General features: G+C 41.4%; 1 protein-coding gene across 1 annotated transcript in view; it reads right to left on the bottom strand.

Annotated features, from left to right (window-relative positions):
- The window catches only part of ANKFN1 (ankyrin repeat and fibronectin type III domain containing 1), a 270,947-nt gene that overhangs the window by 93,715 nt on the left and 156,916 nt on the right, over window positions 1–20,316 (bottom strand). The window contains exons 4-5 of the mRNA XM_003795557.1: window positions 19,849–20,050; window positions 17,260–17,470 (exon numbers count right to left, since the gene is read on the bottom strand). Of these exons, the coding sequence (XP_003795605.1) occupies window positions 17,260–17,470; window positions 19,849–20,050 (413 nt within the window). The remainder of the gene's footprint in view (window positions 1–17,259; window positions 17,471–19,848; window positions 20,051–20,316) is intronic.

The raw sequence follows: 20,316 nt of genomic DNA, 5'->3' as shown, positions 1-20,316 counted from the left end.
CGGGACTGTGTTTTGCTGCAGGTTGGTCACGGTTAATGAATGTTGCCGTAGCAGTCAATCATGTACTCTAAATACTGTCACACTTTTTTTTTTTTTTTTAAAAGCCTCAGTCATGAGCCATGACAGAAAAATAAACAAATAAATATAAAGCTAAAAAACTCTTTCACTGAGCAGCCACGCTGTGCAGGATCCCCTGGGAGGGCTAAAGGAGGCCAGAATAAATGATAATATAAGTGCTGTGGATGGAGGGAAGCGAGGATGGGGTATGAACGTGGAGGTTCTGGAGAGAAAAAAATACACATACACACACGTGGGCGCACACTCCAGTGGAAAAATTGGCAATATTAGTAGCCTCAAGGTGCAATTTCCTGGAGCAGGGAGATTGACAAGTCAGTACTAAATGCTGTTAATTTAACTAACTTCAGATTAATGGTAGAGTCTGCTATGACTGAAGGCCTCAAACACAGTCTCATTATAGCCTTGCTGGGAAGGGCCTAAATATAGGCATTGACAGTTTCAAACAAATTCATATACATCTGTGTATTTTTAGACATCGGTTAGGCGTCAGAGCTGGTGTCACAGTTTTCAGGTTGATTAATTGACCCAGTAACTGCACCCTCTCCCCGCTCCCACCCCCTCCTTCTTCCACTCCAAATTATGGAGAAAATGGGGGGATTGTCCTTGTTAAGTTATTCAGTGAGCTTTTTATTGTAAGCCCCGTGTTTGAATTGCATGCATGCGTCAACACTTGGGTGATAGACACATGATTTATAAAAATAAATTTTTCTAATACTATGCAATCCCCCCTATTAATTTTTATATCCACAACCGTTATGACTGGCGTGAAATCCAGGTGGCATTTCAGATGGACAGCCTCTCTCGAGCTATGCTTGCCCCTCCCCCCGCCCTGACATGCCTCCTGCTCTCCCTCGCACCACACATTATCATTCTGCATTGTCCCTTTCCCCCAGGCTTTGAACTTGATGCCATTTAAGTTACAAGGGCAAAGGGATTCCACTTCTTCCAAGATAAAGCATTTTGCCTATTCGGAGACTTACAAGGGAGCTCCACAGAAATTTATAACCAGGTGGGTTTTCCAAGATTATTTGGATTCTGGTGCTCGTCCATCTGGGATACCTAAACTCCAGCGTAATACGGTGGTGACAGGGGGTGGGGTGGGGGTGTAGTGTCTTTTTGGATAAGTCCTTTTGGATTATCCACAAATTAAATATTCCACAAATTAAATAAGTCCTTTTGGACTATCCACAAATTAAATAGTTCTATTATGGAGGAGAATGAAAAATTTTTTTTAAAAGATTGGAGATTTAAAAAAAAATAAACATTATAGAAATTGATCCCTCTTTTCAGGCTATGTCCCCAAGTGCCCCTTACACTACACTTATTTGCCTCTGTTATTAGAAGTAATTGTATGGACAAGCTAGAGAGGCTCTGACGGAACCAATGGCTTCCAGCCCCTTCACCAAGCAAACTTTTTTTATTTCTCTATACACCTTTTGAGAGCTTAATAAAACAGTCTCTTTTGAAAGATTTCTTTTTGTTGTTGACTAAACCAGCTGACTTATAAAGTAATCATGTATCTCCCGATTATTAATGATCCACATTCCTGCTGATAGAAGCATCTGGTTATAATGAAACAATCAACTTAACAAATTGAGTTAGTATATTTCAAGCAGAAGGACGTGAAGCTGGCAATTATATTAGAGCGTGTAGTTTTATCTTGAGTAACGGTGAGCGAGCTTATGCTTTTTGACACCTTGAAAATTGTTCTGGGAGCCCCATTCCTACTTTTGCACCCCCAGAATGGGAACTTTTTCAACCTCCTTATTTTATTTTATTTTATTTTTTGGCCAGGGCTGGGTTTGAACCCACCACCCTCGGCATAGGGAGTCGGCACCCTACTCCTTGAGCCACAGGTGCCGCCCCAACCTCCTTATTTTAAAGACGAAAAAACTGAGATTCAGGGAGGTGGAATGACTCACCCAACATTTTATTAAAAACCTTAAAGAACTCTGAGACTTCTCTAAACCAAATGACATACAAATCGACCCATCATTTATCTGTTGCAATTCTCTAATTGCTGTTTGGCAGGAGATCAGGGAATTCATTTCAGCTGGTGGGTCGCACTGAGAAAGGCTCGTTCTATCTCTTCATTCATTTTCCTGACCATCCACTTCTCCTTTTCTTGGGTCGATTCCCCTTTTACTTCCACCCACAAGGTATCTTCCCCTCAAGTCCAGCGCTCCCGATCCTTTCGCAAGATTTGGTCTTTTCTCTCATTTTAGCTGGTCCCTTGTCCAGCTGAGCCACTATCCCTGTGAGCCGCCCCGGCCAGCACAATGGAGGGTCTGTGAGTGTGTGGTAAGCACTTTGGCGGCTCCTGAAATAGGCCCCGTGCTATTGTGGTGTTTAATTATCAACAGCATTTCTACCACCCAGTGCTTTCTGAGTGGGTATTTGTTATAAGACCTGCCCAGCTAATTAACTACGGGACAGGGGTGGGGAGCGGGGCAGGAACTTGGTGTTCAAAGAATACAATTAGGGTTACTGTTTAAATCCCGAGATAAATAATGATCAGGGGCTGGACAGATTTTCTTCACCGTCAGAATCTAACCTATGGATGGCCGGCTTCTTACTGTTGCTTAACTTTGCCCTGCAATTGCTGAACAAATTGCTTAAAGTTGAAAATACGAGGGCTAAAAAGTGAACTAATTTTCGTTTCTTTTTAGTTGAGGCTTGTAGGGAACAATTCATTTAGTTTGGGTGAAAAAACAATGGACACATCTGCCCATTTCTGACAATATGCCGTTTTTCAATTTCGCAATGGCTTCTCCATTATTATGAGCATTTTCCTTTTTTTTTTTAATGATGAGAACAATGAGGCATTGAGATCATCATCATCACTTAATTGCAAAGTTAGGAGGATTCTTTGCAACAAACCTTAGAGGCCTCTTCCTAGGGCACCCTTAGCCCTGTATAATTTTCTTCATGAGGGGACTCACTGCTTACTGAAGTGGCTCTGGCCTTTTTTTACATAACTCCAAATTTTAAAGAGTTTCCTTGCCCTGAGCTGACATCTGCTTTCTTATCTTATCATGGATTTCATAATGACAGGTACATGTTCTGAGACATGCGTCGTTAGGTGATTTTATCACTGTGGGAGCATGATAGTACTTAACCTAGAGTTGGATGCTGTGACCTACTGTACACCTGGCGCAATACGGTAGAGCTATGACTCTTAGGCACAAACCCATATGGCATGTTACTGTACTGAATACCCAGGGCTATTGGAACACAATGGCAAGTATGTTTGTATCTGAACATCTGTAAACACAGAAAAGATAGCACGGGATCAGTGCCTGGGCTCAGTGGTGAGGGCGCCAGTAACATACGCTGGGGCTGGCGGATTCGAACCCGACCAAGGCCTGCTAAACAACAATGACAACTATGACAAAAAATAAAAACATTAGCCAGGAGTTACGGCAGGTGCCTGTAGTCCCAGCTACTTGGGAGGCCGAGGCAGGAGAATTGCTTAAGCCCAAGAGTTTGAGGTTGCTGTGAGCGGTGATGCCGCAGCACTCTACCCAGGGTAATGAGGTGAGACTCTGTCTCAAAAAAAAAAGAGAGAAAAAAAAAGAAAGAAAAGAAAAGATACAGTATAAGAGATAAAAAGTGGTATATCTGCATAGGGTCCTTGCTATGAATGGAGCTTGCAGGACTGGAAACAGCTCTAGATGAGTGAGTGAGTGATGAGTGGGTGTGGAGAACTGGGACATTGCTATTCACTGCTATAGGCGCTATAAACACTGTACACTTAGTCTCCCCAACTATTATAAAAATATTTTTCTATCTATCATAATAAATTAAACTTAGCTTATTTTAACAAGCTTATTCTAACATTTTTGCTATATAAACTTTAAAATGTGAAAAAAAAACCTTTTTGGGTCTTTTGTAATAACAGTTAGTTTAAACCACAAATACATTGTATAGTTGTACAAACACATTTTTGTACCTTATTCTAGAAGATTTTTCTATTTTTTTAATCCCTTTTTTGTTTTCACTCTTTTCAATGTTTTTGTTAAAAACCGAGACACAAACACACCTGTCTTCCTAGGCCTACACCGGGTCTGATCGTCAGCAGCTCTGGCTTCTGCCTCCACATCTTGTTCCACCGCAAGATCTTCAGAGGCAGTAACAGGCATGGAGCTGTCATCTACCGCGACAGCGATGCCTCCTTCTGGAGTGTCGCCTGGAGGACCAGCCTGTGGCTGTTTTCCAGTTACAATTTTTTGTTATATATACATATGAGTAGAGGGACACGGTCTAAAATAACCCTAAGAAGTGTGGCATAGGAAATACACAAACCAGTCGCACAGTTGTTTATTATCATTATCAAGTATTATGGACTCTACATAATTGCATGTGCTACATGTCCCTACAATTGGCAGTAGAGATTTGCTCACACCAGCATCACCATCCATGGCTACCAGGTCACTAGGTGATAGGCATTTTTCAGCTTCATTATAATCTTACAGGATCCCTTTCACGTGGTCAGCTATTGGCTGAAACTTTGTGCAGTGCATGACTGTATTTCCAATGAGTAGGCAATGTGGTAAGAAGGACTTCAGGTCCTGTTGCTCAAGCACTGCCCCTTATAAATGGGTGACCCTAACCAGTTAATCTGCCATATTGAGCTCAAGTATCTCATCTGTAAAATGGGTATAATAATAGCCAACTGTCTCACAAGTTGTAATAAATGAAGGATAATCTTTATGTAGAAGGCTCTCAATATAAATAATCTTTACATAAAAGGCTCTCTTTCAATCACACAAAATAAAGCAATCGTTGTTTTATGTAACAGCTCTGTATTCTATCATAAATCTTTGCTCAAATGAAAATTTTCCATCCTAGTGACTATTCAGAAATATTACTAATAAGTGATATCAATTTCAATCCTATCAGTTCTTTCAAAGGAGAAAATAAGGTTGCCTAGGTATAATCCTTGCATTGTAAGCCAATATCCTCTGGGCAATCAAGAACAGCAGTTAAGAAAATTTATCTTTGCTGAACGTAAGTGACAACCTTCTAACAACCTCACAAGGTAGGAATGTCAAAAGAAGTAATATTTTCATATAGAAACATTCTAATAATTAAATATTTAAAATTCAATAATCTTTATACCCCCCGCCCAAAAAAAACCACACACCTCAAAAGATAAGTTCCAATATACTTATCTTGTTAAGGTTCAGAACTCAGAACTCACTTTGGCCCCCACCTGTTGTCCTATTTTTAGGAGTTTTCAAAGATTTTGAGAGTGTGATTCTGCAAAAGTTATAAAGATCTAAAGATTAAATATTTCATTTTAATTACTGAGGAACATTCTTCTCCTGTAGAACTTACTACTTTGGAATAGAGGGCTCTGGGGTTTTCCAGCAGAATGTAGATTCTCAAAGTAAGTGGTGATTCCTTAAGAAACCAGAATGATAGTCTAATAAAAAAACAAACCAAAACAGAACCAATGACAGAGGGTGGACTTCCTGCCAAAACTGAAAGGGACAAATGGACATCTTTTCTAAAACAAATGCACGAAAGACTCAAGTGAATTATTTAAGGAAATCCTGTATGACCCAATGGCATTACAGGGGGCTTAAGTGTGAAATAAGATAATCATGTCTTCTGCCAATATGTTCAGTGCTATTCGTAGATACATAGTGCAAGACACACCATTTTAAATTTCATAGGAGCAACATTATAAAAGCCAAAAGAAATAGGTGAAATTAATGTCTTTTTGAGACAGAGTCTTGCTCTGTCTCCCAGGGTAGAGTACCCAGGCGTCATGATAGGTCACAACCATCTCAAACTCTTGGGCTCAAGAAATCCTGTTGCCTCAGCCTCCCCAGTAGCTGGGACTATACATGTGCACCGCCATGCCTGGCTAGTTTTCCAGTTTGTAGTAGAGATGAGGTCTCGCTCTTGCTCAGGCTGGTCTTAAACTGCTGAACTCAAGCAATCCGCCTGCCTTGGCCTCCCTGAGTGCTAGGATTACCGCCATGAGCCACTGTGCCTGGCTGGTGAAATTAATTTTAATAATATTTTTCATTAGCTCAATATATCAAAAAGGTTATTCTTTCAACAGATAATCAATATAAAAATTATTAGTTTCCTATGTTACATACTTTTGGCATTAAGCCTTTGAAATCTAGTGTAGATTTTACATCTGGAACACATTTCAATTTGCACTAGGTGCATTTCTTTTTTAAAATTTTATTTTATTATAAATCGATAATTTATAATTTCATGTATTTAGGGGGGTAAAAGTGGTATTATGATTTGTAAATACAATGCAGAATAATTAAATCAAACGAACATATCCATCACCTCAAATGCATATCATTCATTCATTTGTGGTGAGAACATTTGAAATTTATTCATTTAGCAACTTTGAAATGTATGGTACACTGTTAGTACCTATGTTGGCCACACTGTAAAATAAATTTTAAAAAACCTTATCCGTCCTGTCTGAGATTTTTCTGCCCTCCTACCATCATTTCCACATTTTCTGAAGGTCCCCTACCCCATCCTCTGTAACCAGCTTTCAACTCTGGGCTTCTAAGAGTTTAATTGTTTTAGATGTTACGTGTAGGTGAGAACATGAGGTATCTGAAGTTCTGGGCCTGGATTATTTCATTTAGCGTAATGTTTCCAATTCCATCTATGCTGTTGTAAATGATAGCATTTCTTCTTTTTTTAAGGCTGAAATGTATTGCATTGTATATGTATGCACATAAACACCATATTCCTTATCCATTCATCTGTTGATGGACAATTAGTTTGATTCTATAACTTAGCTATTATAGAATCAATAAATACAAGAGTACAGACCTTTCTTTCACAAACTGATCTCTGATCTTTTAGGTAAATACTCAGAAGTGGGATTGTTGGATCACATGGTAATTCTATTTTTGTTTTTTTGAGGTAACTTCATACAGCTTTCCATAACTGTTGTATGAATCTACATTCCCATCAATAGTGTACAGAGTTCCTTTTTCTCCATATCCTCACCAATCCTTACCTTTCATCTTTTTGATAATTGTCATTCTGACAGGTGTGAGAGGATATTTCATTGTGGTTTAATTTGCATTTTCCTAATGATTAGAGATGTTGCGTGGTTTTTCATATATCTGCTGGCCATTTGTATGCCTTCTATTGAGAAATATCTATTTGGGTTCCTTGTCCAATTTTTATTGGGTTTATTTGTCTTCTTCCTATTGACTGATTTGAGTTCTTAACATTTTGGGGATATCTTTTATTGGCTGTAGGGCTTGCAAATATCATCTCCCAATCCATAAGTTGCCTCTTCACACTGTTAGTGATTTTCTTCTCTGGGCAAAATCTTTTTACTTTGATGTAATCCATTTTTTCATTTGCTGCCTGAGCTTTTAGGGCAGCTGTGCTCAACCTGTGGATCATGATCCCTTTGGGGGTCTCCTGCATATCAGATATTTACATTATGATTCATAACAGAAGCAAAGTTACAGGTATGAAGTAGCAACGAAAATAATTTTATGGTTGGGGTCACCACAACATGAGGGATGGTATTAAAGGGGTGTGGCATTAGGAAGGTTGAGAACCACTGTTTCAGGGTTATATGCCAAAAATATTATTGCCTAGACCAATGTCATGTAGTTTTTCCTTTATGTTTTCTTCTAGTAGTTTTACAATTTCTTGTCTTATATTTAAGTCTTTAATCAATTTTGAGTTGATTTTTGTATATGGTATGAGCAAGAGCCCAACTTTATTCTTGTGCATGTGGATTTCCAGTTTTCCTAATACCATTTATTGAAGAGTCAATTCTTTTCCCATTGTGTATTCTTGGCAGCTAGTTGAAAATCAATTGACTATCCCTGTATGGTTTCATCTCTGGCCTCTCTATTCTTCTCCACCGGTTAATAGAACAGACACATTTCAAGTATCTGATAGTCATATATCACTAGTGGCTTCTGTGCTGGCCAGTAAGCTTTGTAACAAACTTTAAAAAGTGCTTACTTTCAGGCTCGGCGCCTATAGCTCAACCGGCTAAGGCGCCAGCCACGTACACCTAAGGTGGCGGGTTCGAATCCCCAGCCCGGACCCGCCAAACAACAATGACAGCTGCAACCAAAAAAAAAAAAAAAAAAAAAAAAAAGTGCTTACTTTCAGTGGTGTTTTCCAACATAGGCTATACAAATGATGGGTAAAATATTTAAATTCTTTACCAGAAACTCTCAGATTGTTATTTTGCTTTTGAGAGTTATATTGGCTAACGATTTTTTGACCATTAATAATGTGCCAGGTAATGTGAGGAATATTTTAATGGTATTAATCCATTTAGTTCTCAACAATCTAAGGTAGGTAGTGTGGTAACCAGTCTCTAAGTAGCCTCTGATGACCTCTGACTGCTGTTACTCATGCCCTTGTTTAGTCCCTTCTACACCATGCCAGGGTTGGTCTGTGTGATCAAGAGAATTCCCCACAAATGACACAGTATGTGCCTTCTGAGACTAGGTTTCAAAAGACATTGTTGCTACCACCTTGGTTGATTTCTCTCCTCGTCCTTTCCCTTCCCCTTCCTCCTCTCCTCCCTACCCTTCCCCTCCCCTCTCCTCTTTCCCTTTGGCCTCTCTTTCTCTGGGGGAAGCCAACTGCCATGTCATGGAGCAGTCATATGGAGAGTCCCAGGTAGCAAGGAACGTAGGACTGGTACCAGTAGCCACTATGACTAGCTCGAGCAAGCCTTAACAACAGCGATCTCATGGGGCACCTGGACCTAGACTATATAGCTAAAGTCTTTCCCAGATTCCTGACCCGTGGAAACCTTGTTATTTTCAGCTGCTGTTTTGGGGTAGCTAAGCTTGTACTATAAGTAGATGCAATTATTATCTCCATTTTACAAATGAAGAGATAAAGGCACAGCGAGGTTAAGGAATTTTTCCATAACTACAAAGTGTCAGAGGTAGGATCTGAAACCAGATTTCTCTGGCTCCAGAAACTTAATTTTTAGTCTCTGCTAAGGATTTATTTTAAAAGCTGCAGCAACTTTTTTTTCTCTGTGCTGCTGTTGTTGTGTATTTGTGAGTGTTAAAACTTTACAGGGAAAAGTCTGGATACCCTCTAAACATATAGTAAATGGTTAAATTAGGGATGAGAATTTAGGGACGGGAATCTAGAGTGTGTGTACATGAGAAATAGCTTTTCAGGGAAGAGTTGTGTGGACTGTCAAAAACATCTTTTAACTTTATAATGTTTTAATTTTGATAAGAGAAGATATGCTGTATTACATGTTTATTTAAAAATTATTTGCAGGGAGGCACCTGTGGCTCAAAGGAGTAGGGCACCAGCCCCACATACTGGAGGTGGCAGGTTCAAACCCACCTGGCCCTGGCCAAAAACTGCCAAAAAAAAAAAAAATTATTTGCAACAACATGGATGAATTTGGAGGATGTCATTTGAAGTAAAGGCCGGGCTCTGTGGCTTACTCCTGTAATTCTAGTACTCTGGGAGGTGGAGGTGGGCGGATTGCTTGAGCTTAAGAGTTAGAGACCAGCCTGAACAAGAGCAAGACCTCATCTCTAGTAAAAATAGAAAAACTAGCTGGACATTGTGGTGCGTACCTATAGTCCCAGCTACTAGGGAGATTGAAGCAAGAGGATTTCTTGAGCCCAAGAGTTTGAGGATGCTGTGAGCTCTGACGCCATGGCACTTATGCAGGGTGACAGAATGAGACTCTGTCTCAAAAAACAAAACAAAAACAAAAACAAAAGGAACCCCTCAAGACAAAACAACCCCCCTCCCCAAAACAAAGTAAAAGAATCCAGACACAAAAAGACAAATGCTGTATGAGTGTATGGGGAATCTAAAAAAGTCAAACTCATAGAAGCAGAGAGTAGAATTGTAGTCACCATGGGCTGGGGGAGGGGAAGATGGGAAGATACTGATTACAGGGCACAACCTTTCAGCTATAAGATGAGCAAGCTTTGAAGAGCTAATATACAGCATGATTGGTGATGGATGTTTTAATTAATTTGATTGTAACACTCAAGACACAGTAGATAAATATATCACATCATAACATGGTACACCTTGAATACATGGAAACTTCATTAGTCAATTAGATATTTTAAAATTCAAAAATCAAGAAAATATAACTCTTGAATAGGTGACTGGAACTTAGCCGGTGGCCACCTGATCTTTAAATAATTATTTGGAAACATTAAAAAAAGTCAATTCTCTTGATATTTCATAAAATCCTTCTCTGTATAAGAAATAATGGATTCACCCTACTCAAAAGAAATAAGCTTGGGACTCATTCAATTCAATTCAACAAATGTTTATTGAGCGCCTTCTGTTTGCTGGGGCTTCGGTGACGAATGATAGAGACAGGCCTAGCTCTTGGGGAGTTTACATTCCAAAGCAGGGGAGACAGAAAAGCAAATAAAAACCCAGAGAAAAAGTGTGAGAAGTGTTATGTGGAAAATGACAACGGAGTGATGTGATCAGACAGTTACGCTTTTAGACTTTGGAGTTGGTGGCCACAGAAAGTGCCTCTTGAAGATGTCACATTTAAGTTGAAATATGAATGTTACGAAGGAGTTGGCCGCGTGAGGTTCCAAATTAAAAGCATTCATGCATTCCAAGTAGAGGCAAGAGCTAGCACAGGGGCCCTGTGGTAAGATAGTTTGGCGCATTCAAGGAGCAGAATGGAGGCCAGTGGGGGTGAAGGGTGCGTGGTGAAAAATAAAGTTTGAGGCACAGGTTTGTAAGGCGGGGTGAAGATCTGTAACCCTATTTAACCAAACAGATACAAATAATCTGGAGCTTAGTCTGGAGACCTGTCTAAGGTGCGCTCTTTACATATTCTTAATGGCTGCAAATCTTTGGCCTTTGAGGGTGGATTTGATTTCAGGAAACCTCTCTAAATCATTTGAGGCCAAGTCTGTTGAACCTAGAGGGTGACGACGCTGGGCAATGCTGTTTTGGAACAAAAATCAGGTGTGACTTGAAGCAACGAGTCAGATTTTCTCATAAACCGACTCTGAGGACAATCCCAAAAGTGTTTAGAGCAATGGCAGCACTGTTGGAGCAAGTGTGGGGTCTCCCAGGAGGACCGGGCTGAAGGATAACATTCGCTTGGATTGTAGACTTTAGAGTGTGTTTGTTTACATAAAGCCAGCCTCATTAGTTTACAGTCACACCTCTCAGACGCGGCCTGAACCGGTCCCAGCACCAACACCAACCCCTGACGACTGCAGCAACCAGTGGGGCATCCTGACAAGGCTGCCCGCCTTACAACCCTGGCGTCTGCACCGTATTCAAATGACAGCTCCTCTGCATTCACATGTCATGAGATAACTGGAGGTGACAAGCCCTGGGCGACACGTCCTCGTTCCCCAAGCAGCATCGGAGAGAAGGTGAGAGGGAGGCATTCACCAAGAAATGCAGAGGGGTGGAGAGGGCCTGCAGAGATGGAGCGTGCTGCAGGAATATTCATTTCACCATCCTTACCCGTCCATGTTATTAAACAGTGCAAAAATAAAAACCAACAGCCGATATTTACAGCCAAGTTCTGCGGCAGTGCCTGGAAAACAGCAGCAGCAGCAGCAGCAACCAAAGGCACCCTGAAGTTTATATTACTGAGAGATTTAAAGGTTCTTCCCTGTACATTGTGTGTCTGAACGCACCTGCACGTCCCCCCCCACCCACGTAGAGCCTGTACACACGTGTGGACACTACAGCTCAAGGTCTGTGACGTCCAGCGGCATAGATGGGGCTATCACAAAGGTTCAAGTTTCACCTACAATTTGCTGAGCATCTACTGTGTGCTAGTTACTGGGGTCTCATGAGTAACCATATTGGCAACACGGTAGACATCGCCAAAGAGCTAGTCTCTTTACAGTTACTGTTTACACAGCCTTCAGAAGTCAAATAAACAGCAGCCTCCGAAAGGCAGGGCTGTCACGGATGATTCAGCAAATTCCTCCCGGAGACTGTTGAACTGCAATTTGAAGATGAGGGTAGGATGTGAGTTAGTTATTATGACTAGGCTTTTAGATACAGAGACAAGAAGTCTTTCTCAGATAGCAGTTAGGCAGCTGAGCGTGCGTCACAGCCACCGGGATCCTAAATATATGAAAGGACCCCTGGCACAGCCATGGGTGTCCCGTGCTGCCTCTGCACACCGCCTGCCTCAGTTGGAGTCTGGCAAATTCCGTACCTTTTCCCTAACCTCAGCGCACCAGTCTGTGAGGAAGTTCTGAGGATGCTACTTCAATGATGGTTGATAATTTCTTCTGCAAGGAACAGGTGTTACTGTGTGCTGTTTGCCTAAAGGTGGGAGGAACAGAAGAATGTCCCGAATAAAGCTAGTGGATTCATTCATCTAATGAGAAGGCTGAGGGCTTGCATACGTTTAACCTCAGAGCAGTGTGTGTGTTTGGGTGGCTGCTGCATCTAGGCCTTTTCCAGTGACTAAAGAAATGTGCACAGTTGAGCCCTTCTGTAGAGCTCTGGGATTGAAGCACTAAAGACAGGAAGACAGACTTGATCGATAACTTAGGTGTCAAGTCCCTAAACCTGTTGTGTCACTGTGACTTTTGTTAAGAAATGGGGGGAATTACAGAGGACTTTCTCTTTGGAATCGTGTTCAGATCCTTGACTGGCATTGAGGAAAGAGTCTTGGGTTAGTTAGCAGAAGGGAACACACAGGAAAGAGATAAAATTAAGCTTATGGGAAACCCTATAAGCTTAACCCCCTCTGCTTTGAAATATGCACTTGACGGTCATCAGAAGAGGAGCAGATGGGAACCAGGGAAGGAAGGGATTGAGCATCTACTCTGTGACCCGGGAGTGTGCCAAAGCTCTCCCACCAACAGCAAGGCCCTTTAATGCTGAAGATCTGTTTCAAATCGTGACCCCACCCACCACCTATTAGTTCTGTGGTGCTGGGTGAACTACTTGACTTTTTAAATTCCAGTTTCTTCGTTGATAAAAATGAGGAACATAACTTGCACCCCACAAGCCAGCTGTGAAACTCAAGTAAGATGATGTAGACAGAAGCATTTTCATGAGTAGTAAACACTCTAAGACCTCAAGAATCAGCATTATTTCTCTTCTCGTCTACCCTTCATCCTCAGCTTCTGGGAGGCAGTTGACACCAGGTGCTTGCTTGCCCTGCTCTGGCTGATGCACTGTGGTTTTTCTCCTGGGTTGGCTCATTGTCACACCCAGAAGCAAAACTACTGCTTTCCTACTTGATCTATAAAGTGAATTAAAAATCCCTGAAAAGATCATGTTCTTCCATCTTGCCTCTCTCCAACAGGGCCAGTGCTGTAGTGCACGGAATCCACCACAGGGTTTTAGCAAACAGTACAAAGGGAACGATGTCACAGCCCTCAGACTGGGTGCTTAGAAAGCAGAACATGTCTGGGGAAGGGCTGTTGGTGTCCCCCAGACTCGGGCTGGAGTCCTTGACACTCCTATTCATCTGCTGGATGTATGACTTTTGACCAGTCACTTTACTTCTCACAATCACAAATTCCTCTTCTTCAAAGTGCAGTTAATAACATCACCCTGCAGGGTGAGTGTGAAAACCAGAAGGAGCATCTGCGGAAACTGCGTAGGCTCGCGGGCAATACTCCTTTGCCATGTTCACACAAGCGTGTGTCTCTATGTGGCGCTATCCCTTTGAGTTCTTGGGTGGCCGTGGTGACTCAGGTGTCGTATTTCCTGGAGACTGAAACCCGGGTTTATCTCCCACTGTCTGTCCCTTACAACGTGGTGATGGTAACAGGGTTATCATCCCGGAGGGAATGTGGAAAACCAGGGATCTCTTAAACAAATTTGCTTTTGGTTTAAGTAGATATTTAGCCCTGGAGTTCTTTTATGGAGGTTTAATTATGCACAGGGGGCTTTGGGAGGTTGGGAGTCTTACTGTTTTCATGGAAAATGCAGAATTCTTTGTAGTGTCTCAGGTAAGTAGGACTAATGTTTCATCCAGCCCTGTGCAGGATGGCCGTGGCCGCATTTAGATGAATGGTCTCCTTGTTCCTACAGAATGGAGCTCAGTCTGCATTCTCCATGCTCAGACCCTCAGATTCTCTCTCCAGCCCTTTCTCACTGGATCTTTGGGACAGATATTATTGCAGAATCAATCAGAAGGCAGCAACGATGCCTTTAAAAGTTATTGCATCCTTATTTGCCCATCCCTCCCAATCCCCCATTTCCACTAACAAGGAGCAGTTAGGAGCTCAGTTGAAGAGTTCAGATCCTCCTGAACTCAAATCCTCACTCTCTCTGACATGGATGTGGTGAGCTTAGCATTTTTTAAATAAGGAATTTTCTGATATAAGGATCTGCCTCTGTACCTGGTCTTTGGGTGGTAGTGGTTTATAAAATTTAGGCGCAGAGATGTGACCTCTAATTATATATTTGCCTGCTTCTCCTTCAGCCTTCTGAGTCTTACCACTTGGAAGTAAGTGAATCAGTATTAGCGAAACTAACAGTTTGATGAGTTTACCTTTTTTTTTTTTTTTCCTTTTAGGAAACATAAAATCTGTGGCTCAGCGCCATTGTGGTCATTGGGTCAGAGGGTTTGCACCGAGGGGAATGTGAGTACCTACCTCATAAAATCATGAGGATTACAGGAGTCAATACAAGTAAAGTGCTCAGAATAGTGCCTGGCACTGGGGCGGGCTGCATGACATTATCCTATCTGCTCCTGGGAGGCATCTGCCCTTGGCCTCAGGGCAAGTACTATCAGCTCTATTTCAAAATATATCCAGAAAGAAGCCATTCACAAATGACCACATATGATGTGATTCCCTTATATGAAACGTCCAGGATAGGCAAATCTAGTGAAATAGAAAGCAGATTAGTGACTGCCTAGGGCTGGGAGGAGTGGGGAGGTTGGTGAGTGCCAGACAGAGGATAAAGGGCTTCCTTTGGGGGTGATGAAGAAGTTTTAAATTTGACTGTGGTGCTAGCTGCCCGGCTCTGTGCATATATATACTAAAAACTGGTGAATCTATACTCTTTAAATGGGTCAATTGTATGATATACGGATTATATCCTCTCTTCCTCTTTCTTTCTTTTCTTTTCTTTCTCTTTCTTTCGACAATCTCATTCTGTTGCCCAAGCTAGAGCGCTGTGGTGTCCTAGTTCACAGCAACTTCAAACTCTTGGGCTCAAGCAATCCCCTTATCTCAGCCTCCCAGAGTGCTAGGATGACAGACCCTGTGATTTATATCTTAATAAAACCCTTAAAAAATATATCCAGAATTCCACCACTGCTCAGCATCACTGCCTTGCTTGTCTAAGCAATTGGTATCCATCTCCCAGACCTTGGAAATAGTCTCCTACCTGGGCTTTCCGGTTGCACAATTGCCTCCCCATTGTCTAGTCCCCACAGGGCACTGCAGTGATCTTTTCATGGAAAGCAGAACATGCCATTCCCCCGCTCAAATTGCTCTCTCGCCTTCCCACCACACTCAGCAAACAAAGCTAAACAGGCAGCAGCGTCTGAAGATCTGCCATCTGGTCCGGGTTACGTCTTCCTCAGCCATGTGAGCTGGAGCCAAGGAGCAAATGTCAGTCCCATTTCTTGTTCTTCCAGAATGTCAGTCCCATTTCTGCCTGCCTCGGCACCTGTGTGTTTTCTGTTCACTCTGCCCACAGTTTGACCTCTCACGACTCCTTCCTTTGTAGCATCTAGAACTCAACTCAAATATTCCCACAGCAAGGAGGCTCTTCCTGCCCAACGCTATTTATTTATTGCTTGTTAATTGCTTGCATGGAGTTGTGGGGTACAATTTGGTGTACACATATGCTATGTAATGATAATTAGGGGATTGAGTGTGTCTGTCACCTCATGCTGCAGTAGAACCCCTGTTTAAGTTGACTACCCAAGGGGCTGTAACAAACTGGTCAACAGCCAGAGGTGGTCAACATGAGGAACTAGGCCTACTGTACTGATATGTACATGTGGTGCATGTCTGGTCTACGAAAATTAGGTCAACTTAAGGAAGGTGGTCAATGTAGAGAGGGGGTTAAGTATAGAGGTTCTACTGTATTAATGTTTCTTTGTGGTGAGAACCTTTAAGAGCCTCTATCTAGCTATTCTGTAGTATAGAATACCTTACTTTAACCATTATCACCCTACTGTGAAACAAAATGCCAGACGTTATTCCTCCTATCTGTCAAAATTAAAAACAGAACTGCCATATGCTCCAGCAATCCTACTACTGGGTATATCTCCAAAGGGAGTAAAGTGGCATGTCAAGGAGAGCCCCACACTCCCACATTTACGGCAGGCTATTCACAATAGCCAAGTGGTAGAATCAGCCTCAGTGTCTACCAACAGATGAAAAGATAAAGTAACTGTGGTATATATACACCACGGAATACTATTTAGCCATAACAAGGAATGAAATCCTCCTATTTGCAACTACATAGAAGAACCTGCAGAATACCCTGTTAAGTGAAATGAACCAAGCACAGAAAGACCAACGTGGCATGATCTCACTCAAAGATGGAATTAAAAAAAGAGAGTTGACATTATAGAAGCAGAGGGTAGAACGGTGGTTACCAGAGACTGGGGAGAGATGGGTTAATGGGTACCAATTCTATTTAAACTAGTCCCTTCCCCATCAATTCCTAGCCACTCATTCATTTTACTTTATTTATAACATTTAAACTATTTGAGTTTATCTATTTACTTGCTTACTGGTTGTCTCTCCCACTAGTATATAAGTTCTATGAGAAAAGGGATTTTTTTCTTGTTCGCATAGAATAGTGCCCTGTACTCAGTGTTTGTTGAGTGAATAAATGAAGGAAGGAAGACACTCTGTGGGCTGTGGCTATAGAGACACAGACACGCAGATGCTCACTCTTCTATGGGTACCTCCTATTCTACATCCTTACTTGGTAGAACTCACATACTTTAAAGGTCAGGATAAAATTCTCAGGGGGAAGTTCTCTGTGGGCTCCTTCCCAGTGCCATTCAGCATATTCTATTTACAGTGGAACTCGATGCTCAGGCTGATAAACATTGTCACTGTTTGCATGAAAGCCCCTGAAAACATGGAAAGGACTGCAGAGCCTCTGCTTAGTCAACCGTCCCTGTTCTGAAAGTCAGCAGTGGCTATTTTGGTGACACAGAGCTGAAGTCTGGCTCTCGGAGTGTGGGCGTTGATTCTCAGGTTTACTCACAGTGTGGACTCTCTCGGGCCCCTGTCCTCAGGAGAAGCTTCGCAATGGGCACGTTGTTGGTCATGACGGCGATATCCAGGGGAGTCAGCCCCTCGCTGTTAGGGGTGTTGAGGTCTAGTTCTTCTGGTGTGTACTGATACAGGAGGATCTTCACGGCATCCATGTCCTGCTGTTCCACTGCCTCAAACATTGCTTCATTGCCCTGGAAATTCTGGAGCAGAAGAGTAAGAGCAGGTTAGCACGATTTCATGGGCCACTGTGTCTTTGCATTTTAGCTATTTTGAATATTGGAGATTGCACGCCCACTGACAGGTATAACTGCAATTTGTCCTGAGGTCCCCAGAGTATTGTATTGGATCTTTCCTCTGCCATTTCCAGTAGGCATTGGAAAGACAGTATATTTAGACACACTGAGAAAACACAGCATATCATGAATAGGCTTCAGATAAGAGCAATAATCAGCTTTCCTCAAACCAGGCTTCTGAGGAATACCAATCAATAGGTCATTTAAAAGGTGTTCTACAAAGAAAAGAGCATTTGGGGAAATAAATTGGGCAAACACTGGATTAAACCAAGCAACCCTGGTATCTCCCCATAGGACCTCTCAGAATCTTTAATTACTGAATATTTATGGACTGCAAATCACCAATAGACAATAATAGCAAAAGACAATATGGTTTCTTTGAAAACTTCTTCCAAAGGATTAAAAGTAAACAAAGGAGGACAGCTCTGGAATTCTCTTCAATGCGTACGGGAGAAGATTGGCACATATGTTATTTGCTCATCTATCTGGTATCTTCTCCAAGAGTTATTTGGTCTTTAAAAATGTTGACATGCCATTAATGTGAATCTAGTAGAGGGTCACCTGATTAACATCTGAAGTTTTCAATCGCCAGCATTTAGGTGGACAAGTTTTATTTTTAGTCTCACCCAAACTGATTTTCCCTGTCAAAGGTTGCAGGTAGGCTTTGGCTGAGTCCATGACACAAAATTGAAATCTGAGGAAAATATGAACCTGTTATGCAAATGCTTGTTTTGACAATGGGGACCCAGGGGATGGAGCTATTTTGGTATGCAGTTCTCTTTGCTACAAGACAATCTGCTGAACAGTGATGTGTTTGTCCACAATCTGCTAAATTGAAGAGCCTCTGATGCTTAGGCTGCAACTTAACCACTTGCCAAGCCCTCCCAGAAGATGAGTTTGAAATGAGAAAAACATATTAGAAAACAAATGAGTTCAAAGTTAAAATGCTGCCCTGTCCACAGTTGTGTATTTGTTTTTGACTTTTCGTATTTCGAATTTCTCATGTGCCATATTTATTCTCACCCTTAAGTCATTTCCTCCTTCAAGCTTTTGTTGGCAAACTCTGGCATGCTTCTATCTGGAAAGGCTGGGACTTGTTTCTTCTTTTAAAAGCAAACAAATGGTGCCATTATCCTTTGCAAAAATACCCTTGTGGAGCATGTTAATACTATGTCCTCAGTTTTTACCGAGGGCCAATATAAGGAACTATTATAGGAAAATGTTCTGTAACATCATCAGTTCCATTTTTTATGCCATTCTCTGTTACATAATTCACTATGACATAGACAGGGCCCGAGGAAGTCAGCAGCAGGAGACTATCCATTTCTCCCGATGGACTAATATATTTGTAGTTATCACCTAATGGGATGTTGAAAGCAATTGTATTTCCTTTTCTGCTTTGACTGAGACCTCAAAGATAAATAATGGTAGATGTCTTAACTTTTTACAGTTATATATATGCATACACACACACATACACACATACAGACATAGACATGTATAGATATGTATCATTTGCCTAGGTTTTGAAATATCCATTTCTATTATCACCATCAATATTTTATTTTTCCAGTATTTTTCTTTTTCCTTTTCTCCCTGTCCCTCTGCCATCTTGTTCATTAGATAATATATATGCATTCTTTGCCTAAATTCTGTTTTTTTTTAAATTAAATCATAGCTGTGTACATGAATGCAGTCATGGGGTAGAGTGTGCTGGTTTTATATACAGTCTGAAATATTTTCATCTAACTGGTTAACATAGCCTTCATGGCATTTTCTTAGTTATTGTGTTAAGACATTTATATTCTATATTTAGTAAGTTTCACATGTACCCTTGTAAGATGCACCGTAGGTGTGGTCCCACCAATTACCCTCTAAATTCTGTTTTTGAATGCCTTGTGGGATATACATTAGAAATAAGTAAAGGGATATTAATATTATTATTTGCATGAACACTGGAGCTCTCAGAATGCCTATTTCATCTGGGCTTTCTTTTTTTTCAACTTGTTTTTCTTGGTTCTTTTTTTTTTTTTTTTTTCCCGTTGAATTAAAATTTAGTTGAAAGGAAGGGGAAGGGGGAAAGGAGGGGGAAAACATCTCACAATCACTCAAACTTTGACAACACAGATGTTGCCATTCCTGCCTCCTCTGACTCTGTTGCGGCATTTATAAAATCGCAAGCATCAGCTTCTGAAGTAAGCATGGATCAGCTTAGCATTTCCTTAAACCCAAACATAAGTAGAACAAATCAAAGCGATACAAGAATAAAAAAAGATTGCTGTTACCACTGAGGTCTTTCTGAGACTCAGGCGATCAGTTCTTGTTCTAAAATAGGCCTCATCAAACGAAGAGTGGCTTCCCTTCAGCTTCTCAGACAGGTTCCTGTACAGGCGTTTAGCAGCATTGGGAGATGATGGAGCGCTATGTTTTTTTGACTGAGAAAGATGTAAATTCTGCATTTGTTGAGTCATTTTCACACGGCAGTTCCTACAAAGAGGAAAATTTGATGCTTTTACATAACGAAGCTATACATTGGCGAAGTGTTTTATCCTCTCTAGTAACTATCTGGAATCCTGACATGGTCTTATAGCTGGAAGGGACGTCAGAGATCATCCGACCATCAGAGATGAAGTTTTTCATGTAAATGAGAAAGCTGAAAACCAGGGAAAGAAGCAGCTTGCTCATGGCCACAGAGCTAATTGACGGCAAGAATGAGATGACAACCTTCATTTGTTACATAAACATATACGTGT

The sequence above is a fragment of the Otolemur garnettii genome, unplaced genomic scaffold, assembly GCF_000181295.1.
Source record: "Otolemur garnettii isolate 467f Iridium unplaced genomic scaffold, OtoGar3 scaffold00094, whole genome shotgun sequence".
Classification (NCBI taxonomy): domain Eukaryota; kingdom Metazoa; phylum Chordata; class Mammalia; order Primates; family Galagidae; genus Otolemur; species Otolemur garnettii.
Note: the sequence above shows the minus strand (reverse complement) of the source record. Positions and strands in the feature narration are given on the sequence as shown.